General features: G+C 38.4%; 1 protein-coding gene across 15 annotated transcripts in view; it reads left to right on the forward strand.

Moving 5' to 3' along the window:
• Positions 1-14,847, forward strand: part of TTC3 (tetratricopeptide repeat domain 3) — a 140,157-nt gene that overhangs the window by 13,853 nt on the left and 111,457 nt on the right. For 10 of the 15 annotated variants that reach the window (XM_033418274.2, XM_033418270.2, XM_033418272.2 and 7 more), the window contains 5 exons: positions 724-777; positions 1,889-2,009; positions 4,036-4,121; positions 5,183-5,277; positions 6,394-6,456. The exons of 2 other annotated variants lie outside the window; for them this stretch is intronic. In XM_033418274.2, the coding sequence (XP_033274165.1) occupies positions 724-777; positions 1,889-2,009; positions 4,036-4,121; positions 5,183-5,277; positions 6,394-6,456 (419 nt within the window). Of the gene's footprint in view, positions 1-723; positions 778-1,888; positions 2,010-4,035; positions 4,122-5,182; positions 5,278-6,393; positions 6,457-9,298; positions 9,498-14,847 lie in introns of those variants that run through there. 3 more of the 15 variants (XM_049710600.1, XM_049710601.1, XM_033418281.2) reach the window with 2 other exon arrangements.

Below are 14,847 nucleotides of genomic sequence, written 5' to 3' on the forward strand. Positions count from 1 at the left end.
TTGGTAATTCTGATTGCAAACTTAAATTTATAAAGGGCATTCTGATATTTATTTCCTGCAGATTAATCCTTTGCAGCAACTTATATCAGCCAGTGTAATTTTTAAAAAATTTTATTTATTTATTTTTGGCTGCTTTGGGTCTTCGTTGCTGTGCGCGGGCTTTCTCTGGTTGTGGAGAGCGGGGGCTACTCTTCGTTGCGGTGCGTGGGGCTTCTCATTGCAGTGGTTTCTCTTGTTGCGGAGCACGGGCTCAGTGGTTGTGGTGCACGGGCTTCAGCAGTTATGGCTCGCGGGCTCCAGAGCGCAGGCTCAGCAGTTGTGGTGCACAGACTCAGCAGCTCCGCGGCATCCTCCCTGACCAGGGTTTGAACCTGTGTCCCCCGCATTGGCAGGTGGACTCCCAACCACTGCGCCACCAGGGAAGCCCAGCCAATGTAATTTTATAAAAAAGTTTAGGTGTAATGAACCATACATCTGAAAGTTTAAAATCCGTACATATAAAAGTTAAACTAAATCATTTTATTATTAGAACCCTGTGTAAGACGATTTCTGACTTGTTTTAGGGTCCTTAAGAGGTAAATTGGGCATGAAAGTGCCGTAGAAAGTGGACTGCTATGTACATAGAGTAGTATTCCTAAAATGTAGAATTTTTTTTCCCACTAGAAAATTAAAGTATGATTGGCCGAATAAGGAAGAAAATGTTTTGTCTTTTCTGTTTTGCAGAATGATTCATTCTTTATTGGAGGCTTATTGAGAATTGGTTATAAAATAGAAAATGTAAGTGTTAACATGGGAATACGATACAACCACTTTGAATAAGTGGCAGTTTTCTCACTTCTCATTGCCGCCTGTATCAATACTAGGCCCACCGAGTCAACATTTTATAGGTAGCATTTAGTAGTACTGATTTCTGTATTTTGCCTAAGCAATCTCCTTGTTTGGGGGGTTTGCATTATTATCATTTTCCCCCATATATGTAGTGTAATTTTGAGCCTCTTTTACAAGTTGATTGCTTTTTCTCTTTTAGATTATTTACCTGGCATATGTTCTCTCACAAATGAAGTTATTAGGCCCCTGGTATGAATATATTTTGATACACAATTACTAGATGATCTCCAGATACATTGTAGGATCTTAGCTCCCCGACCAGGGATTGAACCCGGGCCCTCAGCAGTAAGAGCGCAGAGTCCTAACCACTGGACTGCCAGGAAATTCCCAATAAACCAATTTTTAATGCTACTGGTGACATAAACATGTACATGTTTCCCTTAAACCTGACACCAGCGTTGATGACTTCATTATTTAATTTCTGAAATCTTTTCCGACACGAGAAGTATGAATTATACTTCTGTGAACTCTCGACCCTTCATGAAGGTCATTGCACTGAGTGCTCGTTTGCCCAACCATGCCCTCCTCTTGTTGCCTATATGCTTATTCTTCTCTTTGCCACAGACCATTTAAAGTACATAGTCCCTTTCGTGAGCCTTAATAGATACCGTTAATCTTAAGGTAAGGATGGAAGTCCCAGTTTAGATGAAATCTGAGACCCCTATTCACCTTGTGTTACTGTACTCTCCTGCTACCTAGGGCAGCCTCTGGCCAGGTTGTAGACCTCAACTTCCAGGTCTTTAATCATAGCAGCAGCATCCTGGGCTCTGAGGGTGGCCTGAGGTTACCTGAAGATATAACATATGTGAGTCTGTGGTCTCTGTTAACTTGTGTGTTGGGGTCTAGCTATTCTAGGCTTCATGCTATAGTAATGAAAACATGAGGTTGTACAAGTTTTGTAATAAGAGTCTGAAATACTATATAAGATAAATTTATAATGCCACATGTAAACTTATAATTAATACACAGATCACATTTTTCATCCCTCTTTTTGAAACAGAAAATCTTGGCAATGGAAGAAGCTTTGAATTGGGTGAAATACACAGGCGATGTAACAATTTTACCTAGGTTAGGAGCAGTTGACAATTGTTGGCCTATGTTAAGTATTTTCTTTACTGAATGTAAGTATAAATGCTTTAAATTGTTACTTGACTCAGTTTTATAAAGGTATTATTTTGGAAAATAGAATGTGTAGCTGTGATTTCTTATCTTAGGATTTTAAAAAACGCTTTTCTCTTATGAGTAAAAGCCTGAATAAGAGAACTTTAACCCTGTAGTTAATTTTATTCTGTATTTCCTGTCTTGATGATATCTGTGATGTTAATACCTTTTAAACATCCTAGCAAATGTATGCCATAAATTATTAATATATAAAACCCAAAGAGACCACATTGGGGCTTATGTATTCTCATTCATAAGAGAAGTAACTGAGCTAAGATTATAATTTTCATTTCTCTGATGAATTTGTTATTCTTATATATGATGAAGCTGCCTTATATATTTTTTACCTTGTGAAATATTTTTCTCTAAAATATTTGAGTGTTAGTAGTGTTTTTATAGGGATCTTGAAACAGGAAGTATTTGGCTCTTTAGTTGATAATGACTGATAATTTGCCATTTCCATTTGCCATTTTGAGTAGAGGGCACATTTTATACTCTTGACCTGAGTGTTAGAGAGAAATTAATCTTAAATATGAAGACAGGTTTTTCTTTTTTTTTTTTAAGTAAATTTATTTACTTATTTTTGGCTGCGTTGGGTTAGTTGTGGGGAGAGGGGCTACTCTTTGTTGTGGTGTGCAGGCTTCTCATTATGGTGGCTTCTCTTGTTGCAGAGCATGGGCTCTCGGCATGCGGGCTTCCGTAGTTGTGGCACATGGGCTCAGTAGTTGTGGCGCATGGGCTTAGTTGCTCCGTAGCATGTGGGATCTTCTTGGACCAGGGCTCGAACCTGTGTCCCATGCATTGGCAGGTGGATTCTTAAGCACTGTGCCACCAGGAAAGCCCCAAGACAGGTTTTCCTGATGTTTATTGGACGGTGGGCTGTGTTACGTTGATAGAGGTTGTTCTCTTCGTTGTTTTGGAAGCCTTTAATTATAGCCTAGATTTTATGGTGGAAGTAAAGGACCAGTATCATGTACTGGACACCCATTTGGGCTCGTTTCTAACTCTTTCTCTGTTCTCTCTTTTTATAATAGTTCTGCCAGGTTGATGCTGTGATCCTATTTTAGAAATGAGCAAACTTTGAAAGGTTAAGTGATATTTCTTTAGTCTATTAAGTAGTAGAACCTAGATGAGAAGTCAGGTCTCTCTGATCTCAAAGTTCGGGTTTTTGTTCTATAATCTTAATCTGTCCCTTTAGTATTAGTTTACTTTATTTGGTCACCTTCCAAAATTCTTTCTTCAGTCTTAAATTTTAGGTACTGCTTTTGCCTTGGAAGTGAATATGTTTGGCTAGAAGTGTAACTATAGTTTTGTTGCAATAAAATTATTATTTACCACTTAAAATCTTTTTTATAGAACAGCTTAAAATACAGAAAATGATGTCTGGTAAATTTTTAACATAAATTTTGGTTATTACCTACTGCATTTTAATTAGTTTATTAAATTTTTATGAGAATAATGTTTCAAAAAATGTCAAATTTTAACATTCATGAGAGTCAAAATGTTGAATTAAGACATTTTAAATTCTTCATTTTTTTTTATATTAAACACATTTTAGAAAGTAGTTTCTCAGGTTTTTGTTTTCAGAAATTTTAGTTAAACTTCGTGCCAGGTACACCATAGCTCAATAACATTTGTTGAATTGACTTGAGTAATTATGAGGCCTATTTGGAATGTGTTATGACAGAGCACTGTTAACTACAATTAGAACTAGAGTAGTAATAAACAAGATTTTTAAATGCTAGAAATAAAACAGATTAGATTCTTAGCACGCAATGAATCTAATGTTTTCTGAAACATTTTATCAGCTGTTTATTAAAAATATATTGTTGATACATGTAAAAGATTATAAGAAACATTATTTAGAAAGTATATCTTGAACTTTACAGACTCAACCTACGTAGCCTAAGAATTAGAACATTAACAATAGCAATTTGTTTTTTTTAAACAAATGTTCTCTCACTCTCTCCTAAAAATAAAATTTAGACAAGTATCACATTACTAAAGTTGTAACAGAAAACTGCAATTTGCTTGAAGAATTTAAAACTCAAAGTTGTGCGGAGTGTCTAGAGGTGAGAATAAATATTTACTTGTAAGTATATTTTAAGATTTGCTTGTTAGAACTTTTATTAACACTCAGAGGAAAGTTCAGTAAAACTGCTGTCAATACACAAGGAACTACTATAAAATTTGATAACACGTTTGAGGGAAATTTTTAATAAATTTTGATTGGAATATTTTTTTTGGAGGAAGCCATCTTGATCAATTTTCTAATGTTATAGATTTTAAGAGTTAATTGAAAATCGAAATTTGATTTTTTTTAAATTAAAAGGCTTTTAATTAGTTGAGGGAATATGATTTTTCTTTGCCACCAGCTTTATTGACATGTAATTCACATGCCATACAATTCACTCATAGGAAATATGATTTTAACTTAATTTTTAAAAAGGGATTTAGGAAAATATTTAATATTCTACTTAATTCTCTAGCTAAAGCCATTGATATAATCCAGTAAATAATAATTTGTTTATTTTGAAAATTTGAAGGTTTGAGTTGAAAAGTTTTAGTTATATCTGTAGCATCTTTGATTTCATTTTTTGTTGTTGTTGGTTGTTTTTTTTTGTTTTTATTTCATCCTTGCTGTAGGTCACATCGTTTTTTTGGGGGGGGCAGTTAGTCTAATCAACAGTGCCTATATGTTATTGATTTATATATTATTTTTTAAGCACTCAGGTTTGTTGAATAACATCACATTTTCTAACCTAAAATTAAAATTCTACTTGGATCTTATTTCTTTTCTGCATATGCAGGCATGTCAAGGTCTGTTTAAAAGTGGGCCTGCCAAATACGGTACACAAGGGGTAAATTGTTAGTGTTATTCATAATGTCATGGCTTTGTTTACTTTTTAATATCCCTTTATCAAAGTTAGCGTTGAGTCATTAGAGACAGACAGGTTTCTTTAAATGTATATTCTAAAATGTTGGGTATTGAATTCTCATTTTCTACCTAAGTAATCCCCCAGGTTATTTCTGATATCTGAGATAGAAACCCAGAACCATTTTTCTTAAATATTGGGGTTACTGATTCTCTTTGCATTTAATTGATGGGTCTTCTTTTACCTTGATTTCTCAGCAAGGAGAACTAATGAAAATGAAAGGAAATGAAGAGTTTTCCAAAGAAAGATTTGATATAGCTATTATCTATTACACCAGAGCCATTGAATGTAGGTAAGAGCAAAATAGAACAATGAGACCCTTTTTATGTGGCAGATCAAGTTAGAATGCTAGTCATTAGAAAGAAACACAAGATGAGGAATTGGAGAATATCATCAGTTTGCTATGCAGAATATATTTTCTCACCCGTAGGTATTAGAAGCATGAGATGACCTGAGTAGATGAACTTACTAATCAAGTTGTATAACTCAAGTGAATCAGACGAAATTGGGAATTTGCTTCTACCCTGCCCCACTTTGTTCCCAAGCTTTCCAGTACAGAGTCATCTGTTCTTTCTTGCTCTTGTTTTCCCTTCCACTAATTCCTTCCAAATTATTAACTGATAACAAAGGGTTAGTTACTAGTACTTAAGATGTCACCCATTCAGGGATTTGTGCTTTCTATGAGGGAATTTTTAAAGGGTAATAGTTGGAATTGTTGAGAGAATGCATGTGTTCTCTCTACCTCATCTTCTGTTTGCTCAGCTGCTAGAATTTTGTAGCATTCCTGCAAGTGTGCGTCACCTGGCTCTTACTGACATCTTAGCTGGCCCACCTAATACTGTAGCAGCCTTAGGAGGGTGCGCTGTAGACAGCTACTCTCTTTCCTGTCTTACCCATCTCCACAGGGAATGAGTGAATCCAGGTAGCACACCACATCTGAAAGCCTGCTGCTCTGTTCTTCTAGGAAGAGGTAGAGGAACAGTAAGATAAAACCAAAAAGGACAAAACTCGAAATGAAGCTATTTAAATTACTGTTGTAATTTACAGGCTTCCTTTATTTGAGTTCTTTGTGAAGGTGGTACAGTTCTGACTTACATAAGTATTCTGTTCTGTACAGTTATAGCATACTTGTAGTTTGCTAGTTTTTTAATATGTCTCATTTGATCCTTGCAGCAGCCCTATGAGCTAGGCAGAAAAAGTAGAACTTTTTAATCTTCATTTTGAATACAGGGAAGTTTAAGTTGGTTTGAACAAGTTACTCAGGAAGTGAAGGAACAAGAACTATATTCTTTGTGCTCTGCCACACAGATGTAAAGTTTTTGAAAATTATTTCATGCCTTATGATTTCTGTGTTATGTTTGTTTTGTATGTAATGTTCTTTACTGACGAAACATTATTTCTTTTAAAGACCTGAAAATCACCTTCTTTATGGTAACCGAGCTCTTTGTTTTCTTCGCACTGGACAATTTAGGTAAGTTGGTTAGAGTGCCTAATCACTGAATTGTTAGGCTAAATACCGATCTTTGAGAAGTATTTCTGTTTTGCAGTTTCGCAAGAAAATTCTTCAGTAGTTCTTCGGCAGAAATAGTTAAATGCTTAGAAGAGAGCTCTTTTAGGCTTCATATATAAAAACAACGACAGAAACAGCTATTCTGATTGAGTGGATAACATGCTATGCATTATTTTAAGCACTTCGTATAGGTTATTTAATTCTCACAACACATTTAATAGATAATTATTCTCCACATTTTACATTTGGGCAAACTCATACCATTAGTAATTAGTAATTGTGAATTTGGTTCTACCCTGCCCCATTTTTTTTCAAGCTATGATGCAGTGATGCCAAGATTTGAACACAGATCTTATCTGATGATGTCAAAGTCTGTGTTTATAACACCTGTAATATATTACCTTCTTCTGCTCTATTAACTAATCTGTATAGTTCTGGAAGAATTTTTGCTGTATTTGTTTCCTCTGTCTTGTTATGAAAAAATTAAGTAAATATCCTTCATAAGTGAAGGAAAAGAAATTTAATGGTTTAACTCTGGGAGTGAAATCATAATTAATTCTTAGTTCCTCATGTTCAACTAAGCTTTTATTTATTAGTTGAGAAAGATTGTTGATACTGTACCATGATTTTATTGTCTCAGTTTAAAATTTTTAGGACTTAAATATTAAGCATTAATGTTGAGCAGTGTAGATGACAGTTACATTTAACTGTGTCCTACCTTATTGCAAGAAGGGTTTTGGGTTGCTTCAAGAATACATCCACTCAGTAGAAAAATATTAAAAACAAACAAAACAAACTAAAAAACCAAGTTAGAGCCTGGGATCCTTAGAATAAAGCTGCATAGGCATAAGGTCCTGCTTAGTGATTGGCTATAATTCATATTTGCATCTGACCTCTCTGTTGCCCAAAATAAAAAGAGAATACCCGACAAGTTACATAATTCTCACTGACCATGAAGAAAGAGGACACCAGTTGCTCAGGTGAAACTGTTTTGCTGGTGTTTCGTTCTGGAAGAAGTTTCTTATATGGCTAATATGAACTGAGTGGTGGAGTAGAGAAGAACCTCGCAACATTCCTGTTCAAAGGAAAAAACTCCCTGAGAGTGCAGTTTGGGGTTTCATAAATAATTTTTTTCATTAAGTTTTCTCACGAATGCAGAGAATATGATATCAGTTGTTGCTCAGGGAAAGCACTTACGTTGGGAGGTGGGAGTGGGGACTATAGTATATTCCAAGTATGAAGCTTTTAAAAATAACCTGTATGTTTTTCTTTTATTATAAACAGAACACTTTCTCATGGTAGAAAATTTGGAAAATACAAGAGTTTAAAAAGAAGAAAATAAAATCACCACCTCGGAGAATACCGCTGTATTAACGTTATGCAGCTTTTAGGTGGCTTAAGCCGTGGATAAACCGAGGCTATCTAGTCTAGAGGAATGGATGGGCTTGACACAGTCTTCCGTCTATACCACTGTCCTCAACTGGTTCTAACAAGAAATGAGCTGCAAATGTCTTTAGATTATTGCCTCTGGCTAGGTCCAGAATTGCAGATATCCTGCGCTGTTTAAAGGTCAATCTGTATACTTTCAAGATGAATAGGTTGGGCAACTTGGCTCGCCTCTTGTGAAAATCGAGGCGCCTATCTGAAACCTTGATTGGGTGGAAGGTCATCCCCTCTGCATAGGGGATCGCTGGGAGCTGAGAGGCAAACCAGGGGTTTCTGCTCTCTTTCGTGAGTGTTGAATGCTAGACACTCAAGCAGGATCCTGCTAAAACTCTGCTGTGAAGGAGGTGCATCAAAGTAGAAGTATAGAAGCCAGGTAGCCTGGTGAGGTCAAGGTCAAGAGCAGGGTTGTGCATCCATCCTTGTACCTCTTTCCTGCCGGTCTAGGTTTGTGATTCAACACCAATGAAGTTTTCTTTAGAGGCAGGTCAGCAGCATCTCCTTATTAGGCAATCACCAATATGTGCTGGATGCTTATTTAATGTCAGAAGCATTATGCCACATTGGTTTTACTGTTGTTGCCACCTCATTCATTGTTTATATGACTTGTTCAGTAATGTAGGGATAATGTTTTCTGAACCTGCAATACACATAACTCCTGACCAAGTGAGTAGTTGATATGACTTCAGAAAAGAACATGTTGCCAGTGATTCAGACGTGCCATTGACTCAGGAGGACCCATGCCATTTAGCTGGGTTACCAAGATTGAGATGTTTTGAAGCTCTCACATCTGAGGGTTGGTAGGTCCGTTATGGGAATCAGGCTGAGCAGCTGCAGGAACAGCTGAGGGTGAAGCATCCGACCTCCCTGGCACTGTTCTGAGCATTCTGCATGTATTAACTCATAAAACCCTCACAACCCCGTGAGGTAGGTGCTGCTCTGTCGTTATAGACGAGGAACCTGAGACCTGGGGAGGTCAAGCAGTGTCCTCAGACACTAGGTGGGTGTGATGGAGCCAGAATTTGAACCCAGGCAGCCTGGATGCAGAGTCTCTACTATTAATCACCATAAGGTGATGATAGAATCAAACGGCAATGTGAAAGTTTAAAAAAATTAAAATAATGGTCTAAATAGTCAATAAACATGATTGTCCTTACAGGATGTGCAGATTAAAAACTGTGAGTCTCTCTTTCGTACCCATCAGATTGGCAAAAATTTAAAAACCTCATAACACCAAGTGTTTGAGAGGATGTGGAACAAAGGAAACTTTCATACTCGGCTGGAGAAAAGTGTAAATTGGTGCAATCACTGTGGAGAGCCCTTTGGCAAGGTGAAGATGTGCGTACTCTGCCGCCCGCTTCTGGGCTACCCAAGAAGATGTGTACGAGCCTTCATTAGAGCGTTGTTTTTAAGAGTAAAGAAATGGAAACAACCTAAAAGTCCATCAGTAGGGGAATGGATAAAATGAATTATGGTATATTCATACAATGGAATTCTGTGCAGCAGTTAAAATGAATGCAATGTTGAGTGAAAAAGCAAGTTGCAGAATGATTTGTACGGTATGATGCCATTTATATGATGTTTTAAAATGTGCAAAATGATATGCATATCCATAATTAATACATAGTATGTATTTACAATGTTTTTAAAGTGCATGGGCATGTTAAACACCCGGGGAGTGGCTGTCTCTGGGGAGGGAGGGAGGGAGGGAGGGAAGAGGATTGCAGCTGGGAAAGATGGTTCACAGTGGGTGTCAGCTGTAACAGACCTCTGCAAAAAGATCTGAAGTAAATATGGCAAAATGTTAAGGTCTTGCTAAGCTGGTACATGGGTGTTGATTATCTTAATGTTATTCTCTGTACTTTTATGTATATTTGATAAAAAAGTAACACAAAGTGTAATTTAAAACGCACATAAGATGAAAAAAGGAAAAAACACCAAACATTAAGGATAAAATAAGTGGAAAGTAATCTTGAAAGGAGAGAAATAGAAGTATTTTAAGACCAATGGTTGGGAACCTGAGGTGAAGTATGTGTGGGGAAAATGCTTCACTTAGAAATGGTCAGAGAGTGGTGGAGGTTTTAATGCCGAATAGCCCCACTTGTAATAGCCTATACTTGTAAGTCTGGCCACCCTTGGGTGGGTATAGGGGAGGCCCGGAGTCAGAAAGAACCCTTACCACTCTCCAGAGGTGTGCACCTCCAGGTCAGCAGATGTTGCCCTGGGGAAGCACATGGAATGGGGTTGGGCTTGGGGGTGGTGGTGGAAATATGCTGCCTCCTGCCACTGCTTCTCCCTACTGAATCCTTCAAGCTGAGGAATGCGTGCAGTGTATCCCAGAATGCCTGGCTGGGGTGACATGTCCTTTTTATTCTGATCTTCTGCATTTTAGAGTGATGGTTTTAATTGAAGTAATTAGAAATTTTCAGATTAGAGGGGAATCTAGAAAAAGCAATCAGGCATCTATAGCGTCTATAGTTACAATGATTTCGCAAGGTATATGATTAGACTTACTGTTTAATTCATTCTTGTGGGACTCATACGTGAAAGTTTGAATTGTTTGGTGGGATGGGATAAATTGTGTAATGGGAAATGTAATTGGAAAAGGGGAGAGCCTTGGATTTTTTAAAAAAATTTACTTTGGAAAATGATGGAATTTTAAAATTTATTTATTTATTTTTGGCTGCATTGGGTCTTCATTGCTGCACGCGGGCCCTCCCTTGTTGCAATGAGCGGAGGCACTCCTCGTTGCGGTGCGCGGGCCTCCCATTGCGGTGGCCTCTCCCGCCGCGGAACATGGCCTCCAGGCATGCAGGCCCCAGCAGTTGTGGCACTCAGGCTCAGGAGCTATGGTGCACGGGCTTAGTTGCTCCGCGGCATGTGGGATCCTCCCGGACCAGGGCTGGAACCTGTGTCCCCTGATTCAGCAGGCAGACTCTCAACCACTGTGCCACCAGGGAAGCCCCAAACGATGGAATTTTAAAACTTGATATTTAACTATCTATATCTATATAGATAGTTAAATATCTATCTCTATATAAAGTCTATATCTATATGATATTACCTATTAGCTCCCAACTTGTGATTAATAGCAGGTGGATAGACTTTAAATGATGTGTGTGTGTGTGTGTGTTTCTGAATTTCTCTGAGGCCCGAGGTGTAAATCAAGTCAATTGTATGTTTCTGTGAGAATGTCAGAAATCTTAGTGTATGTGGGGAGCCTTAGTGTACGTGTTGGTTGGTGAATTATTCCTCACTCTTTTCTCTTACTTGTGCTGTCTCTTTATTTTGCTTAAAAGCTGCTGAATTTGCTTTTTTTTTTTTGCGGTACGCGGGCCTCTCACTGTTGTGGCCTCTCCCGTTGCGGAGCACAGGCTCCGGACGCGCAGGCTTGGTGGCCATGGCTCATGGGCCCAGCCGCTCCGCGGCATGTGGGATCTTCCCAGACCAGGGCACGAACCCATGTCCCCTGCATCGGCAGGCAGACTCTCAACCACTGCGCCACCAGGGAAGCCCGCTGAATTTCCTTTTGAAGGAAAGAGTTATTTTTTCAGTCTTCTTTGGGGTTCATCCCCTTTTTAAAAAGCAGTAACAAATGCACATCATAAAAAGTTGAGTACTAAAAGATAAGCTGAAAACTCTTGCCCAGCTGAGACCCCTGCCCTAATTCCTTTCTTTTAGATCCTTGTATATCCATGATACTGATATTTCATGACTGTACTAGCACTTATTACATTGAACCAAATGAAGTTGCTTTTATAAATCAGAATAAGGCATTTTGTTTGGTTCAGTCTAAGGTATATGTCCTTTTTTTTTTTTTAACATGGGTAAGAGCATATTATACACCCTGTTGTACGTCTTGATGCTTTTAATGTTTAAATCTTGGAGTTGTTGCATATCGGTGAATATAGAGATCTACCCTAGTTTTTATTCATGACTGCATAGTATTTTCCTCAGTGAAATAGTTTGTATTAGAATATAGCTTATTTTCAGTTTTAAAAATTATATACAGGAATATCCTTTTACTTACATTCTACACTCAGATGCAAGTATATATATATATATATGTAGGATAAATTCCTGATAAAAATTTATTTTACTTGGATGAAAGAGCATATGTAATTTTAATTCCAGACACTAACTTTTGATTTAAAATGTATGTGTTTATTCAGTCAGTGGTTAATAGTCACTGCATATTTGACAGTAACTGACATTATATCTGAATCCTGCTTTTGTTGTTTCATTGTAAGATGGAGAACCTTGGGGAGTAATATTGTTACTTCTTTGTGGTCTGCTCAGGCCCTGAAAGTGATGATTTACAATAGGGGGAGAAGTAATTCTTTTGTGGTATTCAAAGTTCTTACATACTTATATGTTGTGGTTTGAGAGAGTCAGTTAATGGCATCTCCTTCCCCTCCCAAGTCCAGAATTAGCTAAGAGATGGAAGCAGAAGACAATTGGTGATGCAGTCTCGCCTCCATTACTAACACAGTTGTTGGAGAACCGGGTCTTAAGTCTGATAGCCAAGTGACCCATGTTGTTCACCCATGTCACAGACAGAACCAGGTAACAGGGGCCCTTGTGAACTTTAAGCTTGGAGGAGAAGGGAATCTGGTGTTATGTTGCTGTTGAAGATAAGGTCCCAAAGAAAGAAAAAGAAGAGGCTAAGCCCCATATGATTGATGCCTCTCCCCCACCATTAGATAAGTTATTATTCCCTCGGGGAAAAGTTAGGTTTAGGGAGAGGAGAGAGCTCACTAGTGATTAATCTAGCAAATCCACGTGGAAGCTAGAGGAGGGGGAAATAAGTGTTTTTTTATAACATAATTTAGGGCAAAATGTAACATATTGTATGTGAGGAACTAGATAGGGGTAGGGACTGGAGAAATACACTTTCCCATGTAACATGTAATAAATTGGAGCATCTATGCTAGAGCTCTGTTTCTTACCCTCTGTCCAGTACACTTACTACTGGGTTGCATCTCTGGGGTTTTCCTGTTTTCATAGATGTATTGTGCAGGGTATTGCTGCTGCTAAAGTCAGGCCTGCCCTCCAGAGTGTTTGGACCCTGGGCTGCAGTGACTTGGATGAGCAGTAACACGATGTAATTTACTCCGCCCACTTTGCTTTCATAGACGAATGTGGTCAAATGCTAGTAAATACGAAAATGTTAATATACATTTATATATTAATAAATATACTTAAAATGTGATTATAATTATAATAGCAATATATTATGTATTATAGGTATTATAGTATTGTTTATTATAATAAATAACATTAAACACTGGTATGTTAGAAATGAGCAAAAACAGACATAGTCCCTGCGTTCTAGACAGTGGACCAGCAGTGTGGGAAGGAGCACGTTGCATTCCAAGTTTGGTTTATGTTCTGCCGAAGCGAGCACAGCATGTTGCGTTCATGGAATTACTAGTGTGTCTGAATACAGAGAAGGAGGGGGAGAGGTTGTCAGGGGCTAGACCAAGGAGGGTTTTGTAGGCTACAGTCCAAGTTCTGATTGAATTAATTGGGCACTGGGCTTTTAGAAGCCCCCCAGGTAGTACTAATGTGCAGCCAAGTTTGAGACCCGCTAGTCTAGAGAGGGCAGGGTCGAGATTAGAAGAGGAAGTAGGACCGAGCTTTGAAGGACACAAACAGTGGCCAATTAGAGAAGGATGAACCTGCACGGGAGACTTTTACGAGGTGGCCAGAGAGGTAGGAGGAAAGTAAGTGTGGGATCATGGAAGCAAGTGAAAGAGTAGCTAGCGCTGCCTGTTGCTGAGAAGCCATTTGGAATTTGGATTTAGTTCTATGGATCTCTTTTACCATAGGGAGAGCAGTCAGTGGGAAGCTTGGAACAGACGCTGGGCTGGAGTGGGTTGAGAAATGAGGGTGAGGAAATGGAGCCAGCTAGCATAGGCAGCCGTTAAAGGTGTTCTGGGAGAGAGGCAGTGAGGAACAGAAGAGGTTTGCCATTGCATTAAGATGTTTTTTGGCTGCAAATAGCAGAAGTCTCTTATTCAGCTGGTTTAAATGGTGAAGAAAACCTACCTTATTCAAGAGTTCCAGAAGAAGGTGATTCTAAGGTTGTGTGTTTATGTCATCAAAGACCTAGGTTTTTTTTTTTCCAGCCCCACTGTATGACTTGGACCTCAAGCTGCCCCCTCCGGATGGCGGGATGGCTACTGTAATTCAGATACCACACTGGATGTTACAGCCTCCAGCAGAAGGATGACTGTTGTAATCTTCAAAACTAAAACCTTAGTACATACACTGAGAAATGTATAGTTCATAAGTGTATAGGTTGAATTTTCAGAAACCAAACGACCATAACTAGCACCCAGATCACAACCCCAGTAACCCAGAAGTCACCCTTGTTCCTCCTTCTGTCACTACCCACTTCCTCCCCCCAGGATAACTCCTGTCCTGACTTCTGACACCATAGGTTAGTTTTGCCTGCTTTTGTGCAATATAAACAGAATCATGTGGTATGTGCTCTTTTATGTCTGGTTTTCAGCATTGTGTTTGAGATCCATATTGTTGCATGTAGTTGTAAAGTGTTCATCTATTGCATGAATATACCACATTTTATCCATTCTCTTGTTGATGGGCATTTGGGTAGTTTCTAGTACTTGACTTAGATAGTGTCATTGTGAACACATGTCTTCATTTCTGTTAAGTATATAATGAAGGAGTGGCACTGCTGGGACAGGAGGGTGTGCTTATGTTCAGCTGTAGCACACTGAACATAAGCACACCCCTGGTTGTATCGTTTTACACTCCTGCCAGCAGCATATGAGAGTTTTAGTTCCACATCCTCACTAACACTTCTTATTTTGTGTCATTTCATTTTGACATTCTGCTGGGTGTGTAGTGATACAGTGCTGTGATTTTAATTTGCATTTCCTT

The sequence above is a fragment of the Orcinus orca genome, chromosome 5, assembly GCF_937001465.1.
Source record: "Orcinus orca chromosome 5, mOrcOrc1.1, whole genome shotgun sequence".
In the NCBI taxonomy this organism is placed as follows: domain Eukaryota; kingdom Metazoa; phylum Chordata; class Mammalia; order Artiodactyla; family Delphinidae; genus Orcinus; species Orcinus orca.